At 54.6% G+C, this 19,359-nt stretch overlaps 1 protein-coding gene across 2 annotated transcripts; it reads left to right on the top strand.

The window, feature by feature from the left end:
- Positions 1-6,747: 6,747 nt before the first annotated feature.
- On the top strand, positions 6,748-14,872 carry SH2D2A (SH2 domain containing 2A). 2 transcript variants are annotated; one of them, XM_058660449.1, is made up of 9 exons: positions 6,748-6,905; positions 7,543-7,709; positions 8,390-8,577; positions 9,039-9,128; positions 9,273-9,441; positions 12,165-12,317; positions 12,427-12,711; positions 13,779-13,943; positions 14,429-14,872. In XM_058660449.1, exons 1-8 carry the CDS (start codon positions 6,872-6,874, stop codon positions 13,938-13,940), a joined length of 1,248 nt encoding a protein of 415 aa, XP_058516432.1. In that variant the 5' UTR covers positions 6,748-6,871; the 3' UTR covers positions 13,941-13,943; positions 14,429-14,872. The 2 variants fall into 2 exon arrangements, with proteins under 2 accessions (XP_058516432.1, XP_058516433.1); XM_058660450.1 differs by having other exon boundaries at positions 6,749-6,905; positions 12,168-12,317.
- The last annotated feature ends 4,487 nt before the right edge of the window (positions 14,873-19,359 follow it).

The following is a 19,359-nucleotide window of genomic DNA, read 5'->3' as shown; positions in this document are numbered from 1 at the left end:
AATAAAAAGAAAGAAAGAAAGAAAGAAAGAAAGAAAGAAAGAAAGAAAGAAAGAAAGAAAGAAAGAAAGAAAGAAATATTTTAAAAAAAGGAAACACAACCAGACATGCACAGATTCAGAGGGGAAAGGAGCTACTGAAGTCCAGCCTGAGGGGCTGGAGTGATGGCTCAACTGGTTGATCATCTGCTTGCAAGCACCGACATCCCATATGGGTGCCAGTTCAAAACCCAACTGCTCCACTTCTGAACCAGCTCCCTGTTTATGATTTGGGAAAGCAGCGGAGGATGGTTCAAAAGCCTTGGGACCCTGCACCCATGTGGGAAACTTGGAAGAAGCTCCTGGCTCCTTGCTTTGGATTGGCTCAGTTCTGGCTATTGTAGCCACTTGGGCAATGATCCAGCAGATGGAAGATCTTACTCTCTCTGTCTCTCCTTCTCTCTGTAAACCTGCCTTTCCAATAAAAATAAACACACAAATCTTTTAAAAGAAAAAAATTGTAACTGCACCTCTGTAGAGGAAAGAAATGGTTTCTGGATGAGCCACCGAAAAGGCAGAAGTATTCCGTCTGGATGGTGGGCAAGACAGGGTCCCCTGACTTGGAAGTGAACTGAAACCAGGAGGTCTTAGTTGAGCTCACCTTTGCTACCTGACAGTTTTCAATAAGAAAGCAGGGGCATAGAAGCTTCAAGAGCCGTGGGTATACTGGATCTCTCTTTGCACCTTGGTGTGAGTTCTCAAAGGGGTAGGTTGTGAGGTCCCCATACCTGCACACCCCCTAGCATGGTTGCATGCCACAGGCACAGGGTCCCTGTGGAGTGAGCAGATGGAGAAGAGTCATTCTCCACGAACAAGAGCGAATGTCGGCCTGGCGCTGTGGCTTAGCACCTGAATTCCTCGCCTTGAACGCACCAGGATCCAATGTGGGTGCTGGTTCTAATTCTGGCGGCCCCACTTCCCATCCAGCTCCCTGCTTTTGGCTTGGAAAAGCAGTCAAGGACGGCCCAACACCTTGGGACCCTGCACCCACGTGGGAGACCTGGAGGAGGTTCCTGGCTCCTGACTTCGGATTGGCACAGCTCCAACCGTTGTGGTCACTTGGGGAGTAAACCATCAGATGGAAGATCTTCCTCTCCGTCTCTCCTCCTCTCCTCCTCTCTGTATATCTGACTTAATAAATAAATAAATCTTTTAAAATAAATGAATTAAATAAATAAATCTTAAAAAAAAAGAGTGAATGTCTAAAGCTGTTCAGAGAAGAGGTCTACGTGTATTCCACATGATCACACGTCTTCCGCCAGGGGGTATGTCATGGCTGTTTGCCACCAGCTCCCTTTTCTCCCGTGTCCACAAAGCACATTTAGACAGGTGGCTCCATGTGGAGATGCTGGGGCTCTGCCAGTTTGGGCCAGTGGTGAGAAAAGTGTCCTGAATTCTGATTTTCTTCTCTCTCTCTCTGTGATTTTTTTTTTTTTTTTTTGCGTGAAATGCAGAGTTACACAGAGAGGGATACAGAGACAGATCTTTCAACCACTGATCCATTCCCTCAGTGGCCACGATGCCTGAGGTTGGGTCAGGCCAAAACCAGGAGCCAAGAACTTCTTCTGGATCTTTCATATGGGTGTAGGGTCCCAAACACTTAGGCCATTTTCTGCTGCTTTCCCAAGCCCATTAATAGGGAATTGGATAGGAAGTGGAGCAACTGATACCCAAACTAAGGCCCATAGGGGATGCCAGCGCCGCAAGTGGTGGTTTAACTTACTATGTCACAGTTCTGTCCTGATTCTGGTTTTCATAAAAACTGACACTGGCCTTCCCAGGGAAAGTCACCCCGGACTCCAGTGATAGTGAAGGTTCTGGAAGCCTGTTAATGGAGTCCGATACAGAGGACAAGATGTTGCTCCCCATCATTCCTAGCATTAAGAAAGCAACATGTCATTTCGGAGGCAAAGAATGCTCACCTGAGAATAGCGCTTCACTTCATTTTCTGATGACCCAGAGGCTGCCCCTGTTAGTGAGTCTCAGAGCAGGAATCAGGTCCGGGCTGTACTGCAAGGTATTCTGCCCCCTGGGCTAGCACATCCGGTGATGCTAGAAATACCAGTGGTGGATCAGGGTGCAGTCTGGTTTTGTAAGCTCCAATGTGGTTGCAACATACACCCTAGGGATCCGGAACAAGGTCACAATCTCCCTGATGGAGATACACTCCGAAAAATAGCCACTGACGTGGAGGTGGACCCTAAAAGAGATTGAGTGTCTGACTGATGGGCACTAAGTGCCCTTCAGCCCAAGCTGCCTGGCAGAAGCTGGAAACCATCCGAGGCACCTAGTCCCAAAGTTGGACATGCAGAATGATGATTCCTTCTTGCTGGAAGTGATGCTTAGCAGTAGGCTGCCTCTGGCCCAACATAGAAGTTCACACGAGCAAGAGGTAGCACCTACCTCTGGTTCAGCCCTGCTTCTTACGTTCACATCCATGATCTCATGGCAGGGGGACTGTCCAAGCCATCAATGGGTGGATGTGCCGGTGGGGTATGCTGGCACCAGCAGCAGTATAGCCCCACTCAGGGGTGTCTGAAGGACAGTGACCCAGGCAAGTCTTACCAGGAATCATCCACCAGGTGACAGGAGTAAGATTAGGTGACAGTCCCGGCTGTGCTGGGACTATTGGGAAGTAGCAAGTGGTTGGCAAGTTGGTAAGGGCCATGAAAGGAATAAAATGCAAATGCTGGTGAAAAGAAGGCCTGGGAAGGAGCTCAACACATGACAGGCTTCGTCTGCCTGATCCAAGAATGGCATCTCCATAACATTAGTCCCCTGGGCACCTCACCTGCCTCACCTAATCCCAGCCCTGGCAGATAAAGCCATGCAAACATTGCCGATCCTTGGACCTCACATTGATGCCCATCACAAGCACTCATCACGAAGTGGGCAGTGAACAGCTGGTTGGTCAAGATGACTCACCCAGGGATATCAACCAGGTCCTGTGTTCAGCCAGCAGTAATCCCAGCGCTGGCACAACAAGCCGATACACGTGGTGGACTTGATGGCAAGATGCAGGCCTTGTATGGGCAGGAGGGCGTAGTCGTGTGCATGCTGAGGTGGAGAACTACTGTGGCCGTAAGCTGACCCACAGTCCTGCACTCAGACTACTCCTTAGTGAGGCCAGCACACACCCACCCTTATGGTGGCCAGGTGTAGTGCACCACAGACTCCTTTCTGTTCAAAGAGGTAGTGACCTGTTCCCCCCAGAGTCATTTCAGACCCCAGCAGGATGACCCTCACGCTTCCAGAACAACCAAAGGGGAACAAGGGACTTGTAACCCAGGACCAGTCAGCTTGATAGAATGAGAGGACTCAGGGTGTCCTGTGCAGGGAACAATCCTGTGTGGTGTGCAATCCCTGCCCCGCAGGAACACACACCTCCAACCAATGACGCCTGTGTGGCACTGCATCCCTTTCAACTAGGATACACAGATCTGGGTGCTGAGCCCTGGAATGAAGATAAGCCCCACTCACCATCACACCCAGTGATGTCTTCCCTGAGTGCACACTTCCCTGCATCCCAGCACTGGCATCTTCCAGACTGGAAGCCCTAGTAAGCAGTGGCTGACAAAGTAATAACTCCACTAAGCCATAACTGAGAGGATCGCCTGCCCACACAGGTAAAAGTAGAGGGAAGGCCCCACACTGGCAGAGATGGCTTACCCAGCAGGGACTGGGAGAAGAATGTCTTGTGCTCAGGGACCGTCTGGGGCACCTCTCAGTACCCTACTACCTCTGGATGACTGGTGACAGTCAAGGATGACTCGTCACCATAAACAGCATGGCTGCCGGGAGTCTGCAGCTTGAAGAACAGAGGTCTGCATCAGCCCATGATGGAAACGACCCAAGCCAGAGGAAGTCTACCTGACGGGGAGCACCTAGGGCCTTGTGCCTGCCTGAAAAACGACCTCGTTTGGAAGGGAGCAGCCAGCACTTGAACCTGCATCCATATGGGATACTGGTGCTGTAGGTGGAAACTTGGCTGATTATGTCACAGGGCCAGCCCCCTACTCTCTTGGCTCTTGACAAGAAGAGTGTATGGAGGCAGGCTTTGTGGCTTAAGCTGGCACTTGGGATGTGCATCCCATATTAGAATGCCAATTTGAGTCCAAGTGGTTTTGCTTCCATTCCAGCTTTCTGCTACTATGTCCAGGGAGACAGCAGGCGATGGCTCCAGTGGGCCCACAGCTACTATGTCCAGGGAGACAGCAGGCGATGGCTCCAGTGGCCCCACAGCTACTATGTCCAGGGAGACAGCAGGTGATGGCTCAAGTGGGCCCACAGCTACTATGTCCAGGGAGACAGCAGGTGATGGCTCAAGTGGGCCCACAGCTACTATGTCCAGGGAGACAGCAGGTGATGGCTCAAGTGGGCCCACAGCTACTATGTCCAGGGAGACAGCAGGTGATGGCTCAAGTGGGCCCACAGCTACTATGTCCAGGGAGACAGCAGGCGATGGCTCCAGTGGCCCCACAGCCCCTTCAGAGGGTGATCCAAGTTCCTGACTTCAGTCTAGGTAGGATCTGGCTGTTTGTATGGACAATCCAAATCTATCTGTCTGTCATTCTATCTATCTATTTATCATTATCTATCTCCATGTTTTTCAAGTAGATGAAAAAATGAATGCATAAACATTAAAAAAAGAGAAGGGCCAGCTTATTGGCTTATCCCATATGAACATTGGCTGAAGTTTAACCTGCTCCATTTCCAATACAGCTCTCTGCTAATGAGCTAGGAAAGTAGCTGAAAATGGCCCAAGCACTTGGGTCCCTGTCACCCACATGGGAGACCCAGATGGCTCTCTTCTGGCCTAGCCATTGCAACCATTTGGGGACTGAATTGTATTTCCATAACTTTGCCTTTCAAATAAAAATTATTATTAAGTCTTTTAAAAACAGAAAATAGTATGTGGGCCCTAGTTTTTGACCTAACTTATATGGGAAATTATTAGATTTATTTATGTATTTATTTACATTTTTTTTGTAAAAGCAGATTTACAGAGAGAAAGATCCTCCACCTGCTGACTCACTCCCCAAGTGGCTACAACAGCTGGAGCTGAGCCAATCTGAAACCAGGAGCCTCTTCCGCATCTCCCATGTGGGTGCAAGGTCCCAAACCTTTGGGCCATCCTCTACTGCTTTCCCAGGTCACATCCAGAGAGCTAGATTGGGAAGTGGAGCAGTCAAGACATGAACCAGCACCTGATGGGATACTGGTACTTGCAAAGTGAGCCCATCACGTTGGGCTCATATATGGGATATTATAAAAGGAAGCACAGCTTCTGTTCCCAGTTCTGCCACTGACTTCTGCAACACCAAAAGACCCTGACCAAGGTACTTAACTTTACCACATGTAAGTTTGCCTCTTGGGAAGTGGGAATGATGTTCCTGCTTCGCTCTCCAGTTTCTGAGGACAGATAAGAGACAAATTGGGTTGTCCTGTGGTGCAGCCGGGAGCATACAAGACCCCTGGAATTTTAAGACCAGAGACTGACCTAATCAACAACTGTGAGTGCTGCTGCTGCTGACATGACCTGCTGACTCCTCCAAGATCACCTGGTTTTGCCCTAATCCAGCACCATTATCTACCCAAGGAGGGAAGCCAAGCTTCCCCTTCTAGTTCTGGGGATGTGGCATAGTAGGTTAGATCTCTATTTGTGGTGCTGGCATCTCCTGTGGACACTGGTTTGAGTCCTGTTTGTTCCACTTCCACTTCAGCTTGCTGCTAACAGCCTAGAAAAGCAGCAGAAGATGGCCCAGGTCCTTGGAACCCTGCATCCATATGGGAGACACAGAAGAAGCTCCTGGCTCCTGGTTTTGGATCAGCCCAGTTCTGGCCATTGCCACCATTTGGGAAGTGAATCAGCAGATGGAAGATTTGTCTCTCTGTCTCTCCTTCTCTCTCTGTAGTTCTACCTTTCAAATAAAAATAAATAAGTTTTGGGCCCGGCAGCGTGGCCTAGCGGCTAAAGTCCTAGCCTTGAAAGCCCCGGGATCCCATATGGGCGCCGGTTCTAATCCCAGCAGCTCCACTTCCCATCTAGCTCCCTGCTTGTGGCCTGGGAAAGCAGCCGAGGACGGCCCAATGCTTTGAGACCCTGCAACCCGCATGGGAGACACAGAAGAGGTTCCTGGTTCCTGGCATCGGATCGGCGCGCATTGGCCCGTTGCGGCTCACTTGGGGAGTGAATCATCGGACGGAAGATCTTCCTCTCTGTCTCTCCTCCTCTCTGTATATCTGACTTTGTAATAAAAAATAAATAAATCTTTAAAAAAAAAAAGTCTTCTGATGCACATGCTGCAGGCCCTCTCTCCCCTGTCTCCCGGAAGCAAAGTCCTGAGCATCCCTCTCTGAGAAGCCCCTGGGGCACATGATGGCACAGGTAACATTCCCCATTCCCACTGCTTGGACCAGATCAAGAGCCGAGCTGAGAGCCGTCACAGGAAGAAAATTAGAAGTTGAGATGAAGAGAGAAAGAAAGGCAAAACAGCCCTCGTCTGGGCTGAGGGAGCCAGGGCAGAATGAGGAGGCGTGAAGCCCAACCTCCCCCGCCAGGACCTCCCAGCACGTCACCACCTAAGAGGTGACACACACAGCAGCCCCAGCAAGTCACCACACTACCCTCAGCAGCCCAGCTTCCGGGGGCGGGACACGTGTCTTTGGGCTTTCCGTGACGTGTGCCTTCTGCCAGGGCGCAGCCTGTGGGTGAGGCGACATTTCCTGTCCCGGGGGACGCGGGGTGGGGGCAGAGATGAGTTGCTGAGTATGCAACACCTCTGGCGAGCACAGACACAGGCCCTACTTGGGGGGCCCTTTGTAAGCTGACCCCATGGAGTTGCCCCTGGCCCAGATATGCCCCCCAGGTAAGTGTGAAGTTCAGGAATGGGGCTCACACGGGGCGGGTGAGGGGGGACATCAGCATCGCCATGGCCCTTGTTCTCTCTGCTTAGCCTGCACCCCCACCTCAGGGGGAAGGAAGCTTAGACAACAAGGAGGTAGAAGAGAACAGAACTCCAGTCTGGGCCAAGGGAACCAAGGCAGATCAAGAGGGGTGGGGGTTACAAGGATGTTCCCACTGGGCAGGTCCAGGCAAAGGCAGCAAGGTTTGCTGAATGCTTCTCAGATGCAAAAGGATGAGCTAGTAGACAAGGATACCAGGCCCACAGAGACTCCTTGCTGAGAAGGAGACTCCAGCCTTGTCCCCAGCCGCTCCCTCCAGGCACCCCACTTTCCCAGCGAACCCCTGTCAGTCCCTCAGGGCCCCCCTGGGTTTCTTACGCCTCATTGCTGAGAGAACCCCCTGCTGTCCCTCTTGCTTTTCTGCTGTCCCCACCCAGTCCCCGCCACTGTCCCTGTCCTCCAGACCCCTGGCTGGAGGTTGGTAGGGTTCCTCTGAGTGTGGGAGAGAGGTGTGGGAAGCAGGGAGAGAGACATAAGAGCCCCCCCCCTGTGCTCCATGTTCTCCCTGCTCTTTCCAAGCAGCTCCTTTTGTGTTCACAGAGCCTCATGAAAGTGCCCCTACCCCAGCATTCAGCACGTCCCAGACCATGGACTTGACCCACAGGAGCTGCCAGGGCCCGGGTTTGCTCCCCAGGCCCAGGCTCCAGGTTCCACTGGGTGAGGAAGTCCAGCCCAGCACCCCCAGAGTCCCAGCTATGCAGACAGAGGTGAGTGGGAACCTGCGGGTGGGCATGCAGCTCCCTCATCAGGCCCTACCCACCCACACTGAGCACTTGCAAACAGACAAGGTCACCTAGAGGGAAAGCTGGAGCAAAGCGTTGCTGCCAACAGGTAGAGAAAGAGAGGTAGTGCCCCCTTCCCCTGCCAGGCTGCCCTCTCAGCTCCTTGCTGCTTCTCTGCTTTCGGAGAAGCCTGGTCAAGCCCATGGGTGGCCCCATGCAGAGTCCTGGGTGGTTGGAGCAGGAGCGTGTGTTTCTGGATCAGCAGCCATCATGGCCAACATGGCCCTGAGGCCGCCGCAGCCCTGCCACCCACACAGTCCTTGGGACCCCTCCCTGCAATTAATAGGGTGTCCCTCCTTGTTGTAGTCCCTGGGATGACTTCCTGTTTTGAGTCCCTTGCTGCCTCTCACTCCTCTGGAGCTCACTGTTCCTAGTGCCCGGAGACACAGAGGGAAGGGAAGGGCGGGTGTCTGGGCAGAGGGCTGCTGCCGTGACGGGGGGTGGGGGGAGTAAGCTGATAGTCTCAGGGTGAGTGTGAGTGGGCTCCTGGACAATCACACATTCCACAATGCATGGTGGGGTAAGGGAGAGGGCAGCAGCTCGCTTGGGGGCAGGGAAGGTCCCTCCAGCATGGCTGTGTCTTCTCCTTGCTCCCTTCTGTCCAGGTATCGCCCCAGGCCCTGGGAGCTGCCTCCATGATGAGGCCAGCGGAGAGAGCCGAGGAGGTGCCTGGTGGGGAAGGAGGTCAGGCTCTGCAGGCTGAGATCCGGGCTTGGTTCCAGCGGACCCAGGCACCCTGGCTCCTGGAGGACGGGGTCGCCCCCGCCTGGTTCCACGGCTTCATCACGCGAAGGTGAGTCACAGAGAAGGAAACCCGCCCCAGAGAGGTACAGGCGCTGAACAGAGGCCCTGTTGGAGTCCTGTGACCAGGCATGGGTAAACTGAGGCTACCAACCCCTGGCTCTGGCTCTTGGGGTCTCCCAGCCTTCCACGGAGGCCTCTGTCCTGGGGAGATTACTGGAGAGGCTCAAGCCCAACCTTCTCCATGCCTCAGTTCCCACTTTCTAGGATCCATCATTCCCTATCTCTCCAGGCTGCCTTTGGAACATAAGGCCCCTGGTGGCTGCAGGGCAGGGAGACCCGGCCCCTACCCAGGCCCAGCAGTCCACATTGTCTTCCCTCCATCTGCACTTTCATTCCTTGCCTAGTGGTTTGTGTCTAGGACTTCTCGGAGGAGGGCCGGGGAGTGGAGGCACGAAGGCCTGTGAGTCACAGCAGGGTTCCACCCCCTCTCTCCCTCTCTGACACCCTCAGGGAGGCCGAGAGGCTGCTGGAGCCCAAGCCTCAAGGATGCTACCTGGTGCGCTTCAGCGAGAGCGCGGTGACCTTCGTGTTGACCTACAGGTGCTGAGGGCATGGAGGAGGGGGAGTGGACCCAGGCCTCATCCCTGGAAGGGGACGGAGCGAGGCGGTCAGAAACCCTAGCACTAGGCAGGGAGGTGCCAAAACTGAGAGGCACAAGGTCTGATCCCGAATGGCACCCCCCAGGAGCCGGACCTGCTGCCGTCACTTCCTGCTGGCCCAGCTCAGGGACGGGCGTCACGTGGTCCTGGGCGAGAACAGCGCTCACGCGCGGCTGCAGGACCTGCTACGGCACTACACGATCTGCCCACTCAGCCCCTATGGGGAGACCATCACCAAGCCCCTCGCCCGCCAGGTGCGCCCCCTCCTCTTCCTCCTGACCCAACACCCTGGGACCCAGACCTGAGAAAGTCTCCCTTCCCAGGGCCCAGGCTGCAGGCTCCAACCGTGCTTCCTCTCCCACCCTACACCTCCCCCACCGCCCTGGGAAGCCCTTGGAGAAAGCAGAACGCTGAGGAAGAGAGCTGGAGAGACCAGCCTGGCCACACAGGCAGGAGGGCTAGCGAGGGGTGGGCCAGCCTGGCACAGCACACACGATTTTTTAGGATCTGTTCCTTGAGTGTGGAGATGATGTCAGGTGCAGGTAGGCCCTGGGAGTAACAGTTTTCAAAAGCATAAAGCTTCCTCTCGGGAAGCAAAGTTATGATAGGTACCAAGTGTGAGGTGGGCCACCAGGGGTACCCTGAAGCCTGGCGGGGAGTGCCTCCTGAGACAAGTTCAGATGGCTACCATGTGCCCTGTATTGTTCTGGATTCCAGAAAGACAGCAGTGAGCAAGCAAAACTGACCAAAATATTCTTGTCTTCCAGTAGCTTCTCTTGGAGGAGACAGCGACAAAGCAGATACTCAATAGTACTCAGTGAGTGCAGTGGGGAGCCGAGAAGAGGGGGGTCAAGGTCCAGGCTGCTTCACACAGGTCTATCAAGGAGGGTCACTCCCAAGGGAACATCTGAACAGAGGCTTGAGTAGAGTGAGAGGAGCCATGGTGAGAACTGGAGGAACCACACTGTAGGTGGCAGTAAGAGCAGGTATACTGGCCCTGAGGTAGCAGGCGGCCTGATGTGCATGGAGAGTCACTAGCTGGGGAGGAACAGAAAAGCTGAGGGATTGCGAGATGGGAGACAGAGAGAGAACGGGAGGAGGCCCAGAGACTCGCATGGATTTGCAATGTGATGCCAAGCTAGAGAAGGTTCTGGAGAGTCGCAGGCTGAGGAGCAGCATGGGAGAGGCAAGGAGGAGACTGCTAGACGAGGGGCCAGAGTGCTGCAGTTCTGCCTCGCACATGGAGTTACCAGGACACTGGTAGGACTACATGGGGAGTGTGCAAAGACAGAGCTGTGGTTGGTAGAGCTGAGCAAAGCTGGAGAAGAGTGCCCCATAGGTGGCCAGTGGCTGGCAGCTAGCGGCCAGGAGGCTGGAGATAAATGCTGGACAGTTGTCAGCAGTGGGTAGACAGAGCCTCCAGGGCTGGGGTGCAAGCCCACTGAAATCAGTATTGATGGAGAAGAGAGGAAGACTCAACATCCAGAGCTCCCAGGAGGGAGAGGAACGTGCAGAGAGCCGAGGAAAGGGAGGAGGGAGAGACAGGAGGAAAATCAGGAGAGTGAACTGAGGGTGGGGTGGGGGGGTGGCGGTGAGGAGCTAGGCAGTCCAGCCTGAGAGAGGCGTGGAGCAAGAGCCAGTAGCAGGGTCTTCAGATTGGACCTGGCATCTAAAAGGGAAGGCCCAAAGGAATGAGTGGTTCCATGCAGCTTGACTGGAGCCAACTCAGGCAGAGTCTTTGATGGTGAAGAGTGGGTATAGAGAAGAACATCAGGTGGGGAAGGCAATGTAGGTCCAGGAAGGAACCAGACAGGTGTGGGATTGGAGGTGCAGGAGGTGGGTGGAGGGGCTGCTTTCCTCCCAGAAGGAATGGCTTGCAGGGGCAGGGAGGGAGTAGCAGAAGAGGAAAAGTTGATTTGGACTCATGGGCCCGCAGTACACCTCCCGATGGAGGCTGCTGGTTTGCAGGAGCCTGAGAACAGCCTTGTGGCTTCAGCTTACCAAGAAGCACCATGTCTGGGGCTAAGGCTGAGCACAACTCCTGGGGGAAGATGGGGGAAGCTCCTATTAATCCACATGCATTCTGCTCACATCTTCAGAAATAAACATGAGCTCAGCAGGCAGAAAGCTCAGTTCCCATGCTGATCATTTTTGAGAATAACAGCTGAGGCTGGGATAGACTGAAGCCGGAAACCAGAAGCTTCATCTGGGTCTCCCATGCAGGTGGCAAGTGGCCCAAGCACTTGGGCCATCTTCTGCTGCTTTCCCAGGTGCATTAGCAGGAAGCTGGATGCAAAGTGGAGCAGGCAGAATCGAAATTGGGCCCAATAGGGGATGCCAACCAGACCTTAACCTGCTACAAACCAACACCTGCCCCCTCTTATTGCTTCTTTTTTGTTAAGATTTTATTATTTATATTGGAAAGGCAGATTTATAGAAGGATCTTCCATCTACTGGTTCACTCCCCAGGTGGCCACAATGATCAGAGCTGAGCCAAACTGAAGCCAGGGACCTCTTCCAGGTCTCCCACGTGGTTGCAGGGTCCTAAGGCTTTGGGCTGTCCTCGACTGCTTTCCTAGGCCACAAGCAGGGAGCTGGATGGGATGTGGAGCAGCCAGGATACAAACTGGCATTCATATGGGATCTTGGCATGTGCAAGGCAAGGATTTTAGCCACTAAGGCATCATGCTGGGCCCTCTTATTGCATTTTTACAACCTCAAGCACAAGTGCAGACTGGGCTGGCCCCATGCTCCAGAAGAAATTTAATGACAGTTGTGGCTTGTGCCCAGAGTCTGCCCCTCCATGCAGCCCCTTTGCCTCTCCTATCACCTCCCCCAGGGAACCCAACTGAGGCCAAATTTTTGTATCCATTTCACTCTCCTCCATCCTCCACAAAGACGACCTTATGCTGCCCTCCTGGGTCACCTACCTGCCCTCCAGCTCACCACTGCTTCTGGCACCCTCCTTCCTCCCCAGCAGACTCCTGTGCCAATGGGGCTTTGCCTGAGGACTGAAGAGACAGACTGCACAAGCAAAAACCAGGATACAAACCCCCAGTATACCCCAATCATCAGACACGCACAGACCCCTGCCCCAACACTGAAGGAGGGGGCCCGGGAGCCGAAGGAGGTACTGGGAAAGGAACCAGGGTTTGGGGTGGGGCAAGAGGGAGGAGGCAGAGCCTGAGCTGGGAGGGATGAGCTCCACCTCAGTTATGTCACCAGGCACTCTCTTCTAGCCCTGCCAGTTGCCCAGGCCCAAGCCTCCCATTCCCGCCAAACCCCAGCCACCCTCAGAAGTCTACACAAGTCCGGCTCCACGCTCTCGTCCAGTCCTACCCCCAAGGCCCACAAATCCCATCTACCACGAGCCTGATGAACCCATAGCCTTCTACGCCATGGGCCAGGGCAGCCCTAGGAAGGCCTCCAGCAATATCTATGAGGAGGTGGAATTGCCGGCTGCCCTGGCTACTGGACATCCTGCGCTCCGGAAGTGCTGGTCCAGGCCTATCCCTGGAAGTCAGGTGAGTGGGGATACAGGGGAAGGACTTCTGATCAGCTAGGTCTTGAGCCTTGGTCTGAGGACCAAATGAGCTATGCTGTCAGCAACCTGTTCCAGCCCAGGGGTGGCACCCTCCCCTTGCCCTGTTAGCAGCCCTCTGGTCTCACAGAGGAGAGGCCCTGGGTAAGGTCCCTCATGCCTTCCCTTGCTGAAGCCTGCCTTTGGATCTGTGATCATTTTATCCCTCAGACACTCTGGTAGCACCTAGGGCTCGCCCTCTGCCTTAAGGGTCCTGCCATCCTGGAGAAGAGCACTGGGGACCCTGTGTCATCTAAGCTCAGAGAAGGGTGCATCTGCATCTCCACCCTCCATCCCCACACCCCTCACTGATAGGTCCAAGTGGTATCATACAATGTGCTGAAGCCACTGGATACTTCTAGACCCTTTCTCTACACCTGTCCCCCTCAGGCCCTCTACACCCTCCCCCTCTGCTGCTGCACCCCAGGCATGACTCAGCCCTTGTGCCTGCTCACATTCACCCACGCCTGCTGTCCCCAGTCCGTGTTTTCATCCAGGCTCCTCCACAAGCTCTTGATCCCCTCTCTGGGCCCATGCAGTCCCTCAAACCCGACTCAGCCAGCTCTGTTCTCCCCTGACTCCAACCACTCCCTCTCATATTCTATGTCCTCACTGCTGTTTCTGCAGTCCCCAGCTAAGCCTGAATCCTGGGGCTTGCTCACTAACCCAAACATCATACCCCCAACCTCCCCACATTCCACTGCTTCCTGCTGGGTTCCTTTTAAATAGCAGCTCTTCCTTCTCCTCCCTTCCTGGACCCCAGAAGCTACTCCCTATACTTTTTGCACACCTGCCCTAACACTGATCACCTAGGACACACACTACCTCTCCCCATCCACTCTCCAGGACAGGTGTTTAGAAAACGATTATTGAGTGAATGAAATGAGAGGAGTTGGACCCTGACTTAGGAGGTTGAAGCCTGTTAAGACCACGCATTTTAGGCCTTGAGCAGCATGCATGTGGGCCCCGGAGACAGAAGGTAGAGACCTCCTACTGTCCTTTTCTCTGCAGAATCCAAGCAGCGGTGTTGGGCAGCAGCAATCTGAGAGCTCTGAGGCTGGACAAGGCCCTCCCCCATCCCAGCAGCCCCCACTGCCCTGGAGACATACCCTCCCCCACAACCTTTCTAGGCAGGCGCTTCAGGACCGAGGACCCCTTGGACCTCCTCAGTAGGCGGTGAGTCTGAACGGGGGGAAAGACAACTCAGGATGTAGTTTGCACACCTGCCTGAATGCCTGTCTCAGGAAATGTGGCTGGCATAAAGCAGGGGCGGGTGAAGCTGGAAAAGACCTCACCCTCATCTATCGCGAGGGTGGCAAAGAGGTGTCAGCTCGCATGCCAACTCCAATCCATTGGTCGTGGCTGCCTAGAGCGCTTGCCTTGGAAAGTATATTAAGGTCATGTCTGAACTCAGCAGAAAAGAGCATCATGATTGATTAGTGATGTCTGTCCTGGAAGAGAGAGGGAGGGAGGAGGAGCAGTAGCACTTCATTTACCCTCAGTGAGATCAAGTGAGACTACCTTTGAGGGCAGATTAGGAAACAAAAACAGATAGGGATAGGTTGGTGATGTGCCCAAGGTCAAGGACTGGAACCCAGGTCTCCTGATCACCCCCTTGAGTGCTCTGTTCTTACCCCATATCCACCAACTCTCCTCAACAGGGAACGTCAGAGATTTTCCCAGGCAGGTAATCCAGCTGCTTTGTAGAATGTTGTTGCACCGAGGCCTGGGTGTTGAGTCCCCCTCCTCTGAGGAACCAATCTATCCCACCCCACCTCCAAAGAAGCCTGGATGTTGGAGAAGCAGCTAAGGGGTCTGCTTCCTCCTAGAACACTGACTCTCCTCTCCCCCGAGAGTCCCCAAGAACCCAGCGGCTCAGCGCTCAGCCATCCTCTGAGGCGGCCAGGAAGTGTGTTAGGAGAGCTTTGCTGGCTCCCACAGCCCCATTTCTCCTCCTGGAGTCTTATTTCCTTGGCCCCTCTGAGCTTTTGAGTCTGGGCTCTGGTCCAATGCTGCTGTTGTCTGAGGAATGGTTTGGTGAGAACAGATGTTGGAACTTGTTTGTTGATTCTTGTCTGGCTAATAAATCATCGCCAACAACCTCCGCCCACAGGGAGCCAAGGCCTCCCAGCTCCTTCTGTCTCAGTCTCTGCCTCTCTTCTCTTTTTCTCATCCCCTGGAAAGCAAATGCTTGAACCACCACGGCAGTGAGGACAGAGGATCTGGGGATAGAGAGGTCACAAGTTCTGTTGGCGGGGTTCTAGGCCATTCCAAAGCAAGAGACACAGACCTTTCTCTGTCAAAAAGTCTGCCCAGCTGGGCTGAGCCTGAGGCCTGGGCCAGGGGTAGCTGCACCAGCTGAGGGCGCTGGTGAAGAAAGTGGAGCTGGGAGGGAACAGTCAAGGCTGTCTTCCCCTTCCCCTCCTCCCAAACCCTCTGCCAAGTGCAAGGCTGGGGAACAGACAGCGTGGGAAGCCTCTTGGAGTGCGGGAGTCCCTCCACAGCACCCCCTTTCCTACTCCCATACCTTTGTAATACCTCCATCCTTCTCTGCCCATGCCCACCCCCAGGCCAGCTCCCGTTCCAGCTCCAACCCCCTATAAGCATCTGCCCTGGTTGGGACGGAGGGACAGGGGCTTTCCAAGGCAGTAGGGTGGGGTCTGCCCCTGGATGGTCCCAAGGGCTGGGTGGAGCCCACCCCAAAAACTACTCAGGCCTGGTCATGGTGGGCCCCATCTGGGCAGCTTTTCCCGTAGACATCCCCACAGGCCAGGGGTCCTATGCCTCCGAGAGGCCTGAAAACCTTCCAGACCCTTCCCTCCAGCCACACTGGACCCTGGACCTGGCTGGCTCTCACATGCACCCCACCCAGGCAGCCTAGGACAGCTAGGTGACAACCAGATTCCCTCCTTTCTGCTCCAGTGCTCATTGACTGGAGGAGCAACATGTCTGCTGAATCAAGAGTTGTGGGTTCCACTTCCTTTGTCCATCGGTCCAGAAGCCCCCAGGAGGGCAGGGGGAAGCAGATGGCCTTGCTGAGATGGGGAGGACACAGAATGTGTTAAGAAAGGTCTCTGCACAGGGAGTCACCTAATGGCACATTCTTCCCAGCAGGGAAGACAAGGTTAAGAGGTGCTTCTTGGTGGCACAAATGATGGGAACGGGAACTGACTTGGGCGAGTGTGGGGAGGGGGCCAGAAGTGTCCTGGCAGCCACTTGCTCTTTGTGGACAGCAAGGCCCAGGCTGGGGCCAAGCTCCTCTGTCCACCCTGTTCTTCAGCTTGGGCTGGACACACCAAAGCCACAATAGACAACAGGATGCCATCAAGAGCTGTGGACACTTCCACCAGGGGACTCTCCTTTCTGTGCCACTGCACCCAGCGTTCTGTATCAAAGGGAGCTCAGACCTCTTTATCTGCACGGGAGGCCATGCAAAGAGCTTAGGGCTACTGGGCTAGAAAGGACGTGGAGACACTCTGTAACAGACCTTAGGGTCAACTCAGGAGGCAATCAGTCTAGAGACAGAAGGTGACAGGAAGCTGGAGGTGGAATTTATTTATTTGAAAGGCAGTTAATCTTCCAACTAAAATAGATCTTTTTATAATGGGGGGTGGGTTGGGCCCAGTGCAATGACCTAGTGGCTAAATCTTCACCTTGCAAACATTGGGATCCCATATGGGCACCAATTCGTATCCTGGCCGCTCCACTTCCCATCCAGCGCCGTGCTTATGACCTGAGAGAGAGCAAAGGATGGCCCAAAACCTTGGGACCCTGCACCCGCATGGGAGACCCAGAAGAAGCTCCTGGCTCCTGACTTTGGATCGGCTCAGCTCCAGCTGTTGCAGCCATCTGGGGAGTAAACTAGTGGATGGAAGCTATTTCTGTCTCTCCTCTCTGTAAATCTGCCTTTCCAATGAAAAGTAAATCTATCTTTTTTAAAAATTGAGTGACTGAGATGGGGAGAGACTTCCTTCCATCCATCTGTTCACTCCCCAAATGCCTTCAACAGTCAGGACTGGGCCAGACTGAAGCCAGGAGCCAGGAACTGCATCCAGGTCTCTCACGTGGCCCATCCCCTGCTGCTTCCCAGGCATGTCAGGAAGAAACTGGACTGGCAGTGTGCAGCATCCAGGACTCTTAAGATACTCCAGTATGGGAGGTGGGCATCCCAAGTGCTAGCATAACCTGCTGCACCCCAATGTCTTCCCTAAGGACCTGATCTTGCCATCCCAGCCCAGGGTTCCTCCTGACACATGGGAAAAGGATGAAATCCCAGTGCTGCCAAGGGTTCCAGCTGCCGTCCAACCCTGAAGACCTCGGGGTTGGAAATTCCCTTCCCCTCCCAACCTAGGGCACCCCGCCCTGGGCGGCTGCCCTCAATCCCATGTAGAGGCCAGGACATACAGGCAGACCTCAGAAGGGAGGACAAATTCAGCAACTTGTACTGGGAAAAGGCACTGGGCAATTATGCTGAACAGGGCTCCCCTACCTCCAGCCAGCCTCCACCCCTGCCAGGATGTGGAGGGCACTTCCTAGCTAACAGCTCTCCCATGGGGTCTCCACCCCTCCAAACAGGGCCTCTGTGGCTCATCCCACCTGGAGACCTGCAACAGGAGTCTTAACCGTACCCTTTAGACACCATGTGACAGACCTGTGAACAGGAAGCACAGCCTAAGATACTCCACAAAGCCTCTCAGGAGAGCTACGGGCCGGTCCTCCCGTCAGAGCTGACCCTGGAGGGAGGAGTGAAACCCACCCTGATCACCCCGCATCTTCTCATTTCCCCTGTGCCTCTGAACCTCCTCCAGATACCAGTATTTAGGTCCGCAGTCCAGCTGGGCTGCAGCACCAGGCCAGCCCTCCCTGGGGGCTGGCAGCATTGGGGGAAGTCACAGGAACGCCCTCAGGACAGCAACTCTGCCATCTGCTTGCCATCAGCTCCTCCCCCTGCAGTCCTGGCCAAGGCCATACTGCACGCTGGCCTATCCCTAGCCCCACCTGTCTCCCACAACCACGCCTCAACCTCTAAGACAGGCCTTCGCACCTTTCAGCCCCTTGGCTGTTGCTGCCAGCCACATTTTGCCTCCCTCATCCCTGTCTCGTCTTTCCTCCTGTTCATTCCTGTTCCCTCCAGGAAGTCCTCCCAAACCAAGGCTGTTCATCTTCCGTTACTGTTGTCTCCTGGCGACCAGGAGGCCCCATTCATCAACTAAATTACCAGATTTTAGAAGTAAAAAGTGGTTTTCAAAGGGGAGGGAGCAGAAGGCAGGGAGCAATTTAAGACTAACTGGGGAGAACTTGAGAACCAAAGGCAGTGGGAAGCACAAGGAACCCTGGTGACATCACCCGCTCCCGAGTTCTGCCCATTTCCAAGACATTGAGACTCAGCCTGCCAACCAGCTCTTGCCTCCCAGGGCTCCAAATATGAGAATGCAGAACTGGTGAACCCCAGAGCATGGCAACTCGGGTGGGAGGGGACACACCAGCTGCACTGCACAGTAAGGCATGTGGTTGATTCAACATCTCTGAACTCCAGGGCCCTGTTGAGACAACCAAGCCCCTTCCTCCCCCTCCCCGGGGGTTGGGGGGCAGGTATGAGTCCCAGCCTCAGTGGATGGGGTTCATCTCCTGGCTGAGGGCTGGCTGCTGCACGGACTTGGACAACTGCAGCCCAAGTGTCCCTGTGGGATGCAGGAGCCCTGTCTGGCTGCAGCCTGAAGTAGGTCAGATTTCAGATAAGCGGGTGGTTTTCCTGTAAGCGATGAAACCCTCCTCTGTACTTAATGAGAAACAGACTCCTCAACTTACCCCAGCTCACTGATGCGGAAGCACGGTGAGCTCCTCACTCTACCCCTTCCTTCCCACGGCAGGTCCCCACCACACCCCTGCTCAAACCACCCTCCACGCCTCCATCACCAGAACTACCCATCACAATTCCCTCCCATGTCTCCTTCAACCAGACTTGGGTCTCTCCATCTGGTCAACACCTCCTCTAGTTGAGACCCAACGGCTCTCCTGCAGAAACCACAGAAGCTGCTCTGTACCTCCTGCCCACCCCTGCTGGAGCCTGGTATCCTCAGAAATACCTCAGGGATGACCTGCCTGCTGGTCTTTGTGACCAGCCCTACCGAGCCCTGCCCTTACAGGAAGCATTAAGCCATACATCACAGTGCCCTGCAGCTCACTGGAACAATGGCTTCGGATCCCAGAAGCCTCAATGGCTTTCTGTCGAGCCCTTGAGCTCTATGCCCATGACCACCAGGCTACATACATATGAGTTGACTCTGGGTACAACCATGTTCATTAATACTTCCTGCCCCTTCAGGTGCAGGGTTAGGCCTCGGAAGGATCTCCTGGCTTCCGCCAGTCTCTGGAGCTGATTACAGCAATGCTTCCCACACAGAGAGTCACAGGTCTCTCTGAAAGTCATCCTGGTCCGTACTCAATGGTGCCCCTCTTCTCCAGGCTCACCAGAGGCCACGAAGCCAGGCTAGATGGTGAGCAGAGGGAGCAAAGCCACGAGGTGCACAGCCCCAGGCGGCTCAGAGAGTGATCTACAAACACGGTCAACCCAGCGATCTGGGCACAGGGC

The sequence above is a fragment of the Ochotona princeps genome, chromosome 2, assembly GCF_030435755.1.
Source record: "Ochotona princeps isolate mOchPri1 chromosome 2, mOchPri1.hap1, whole genome shotgun sequence".
NCBI lineage: Eukaryota > Metazoa > Chordata > Mammalia > Lagomorpha > Ochotonidae > Ochotona > Ochotona princeps.
Note: the sequence above shows the minus strand (reverse complement) of the source record. Positions and strands in the feature narration are given on the sequence as shown.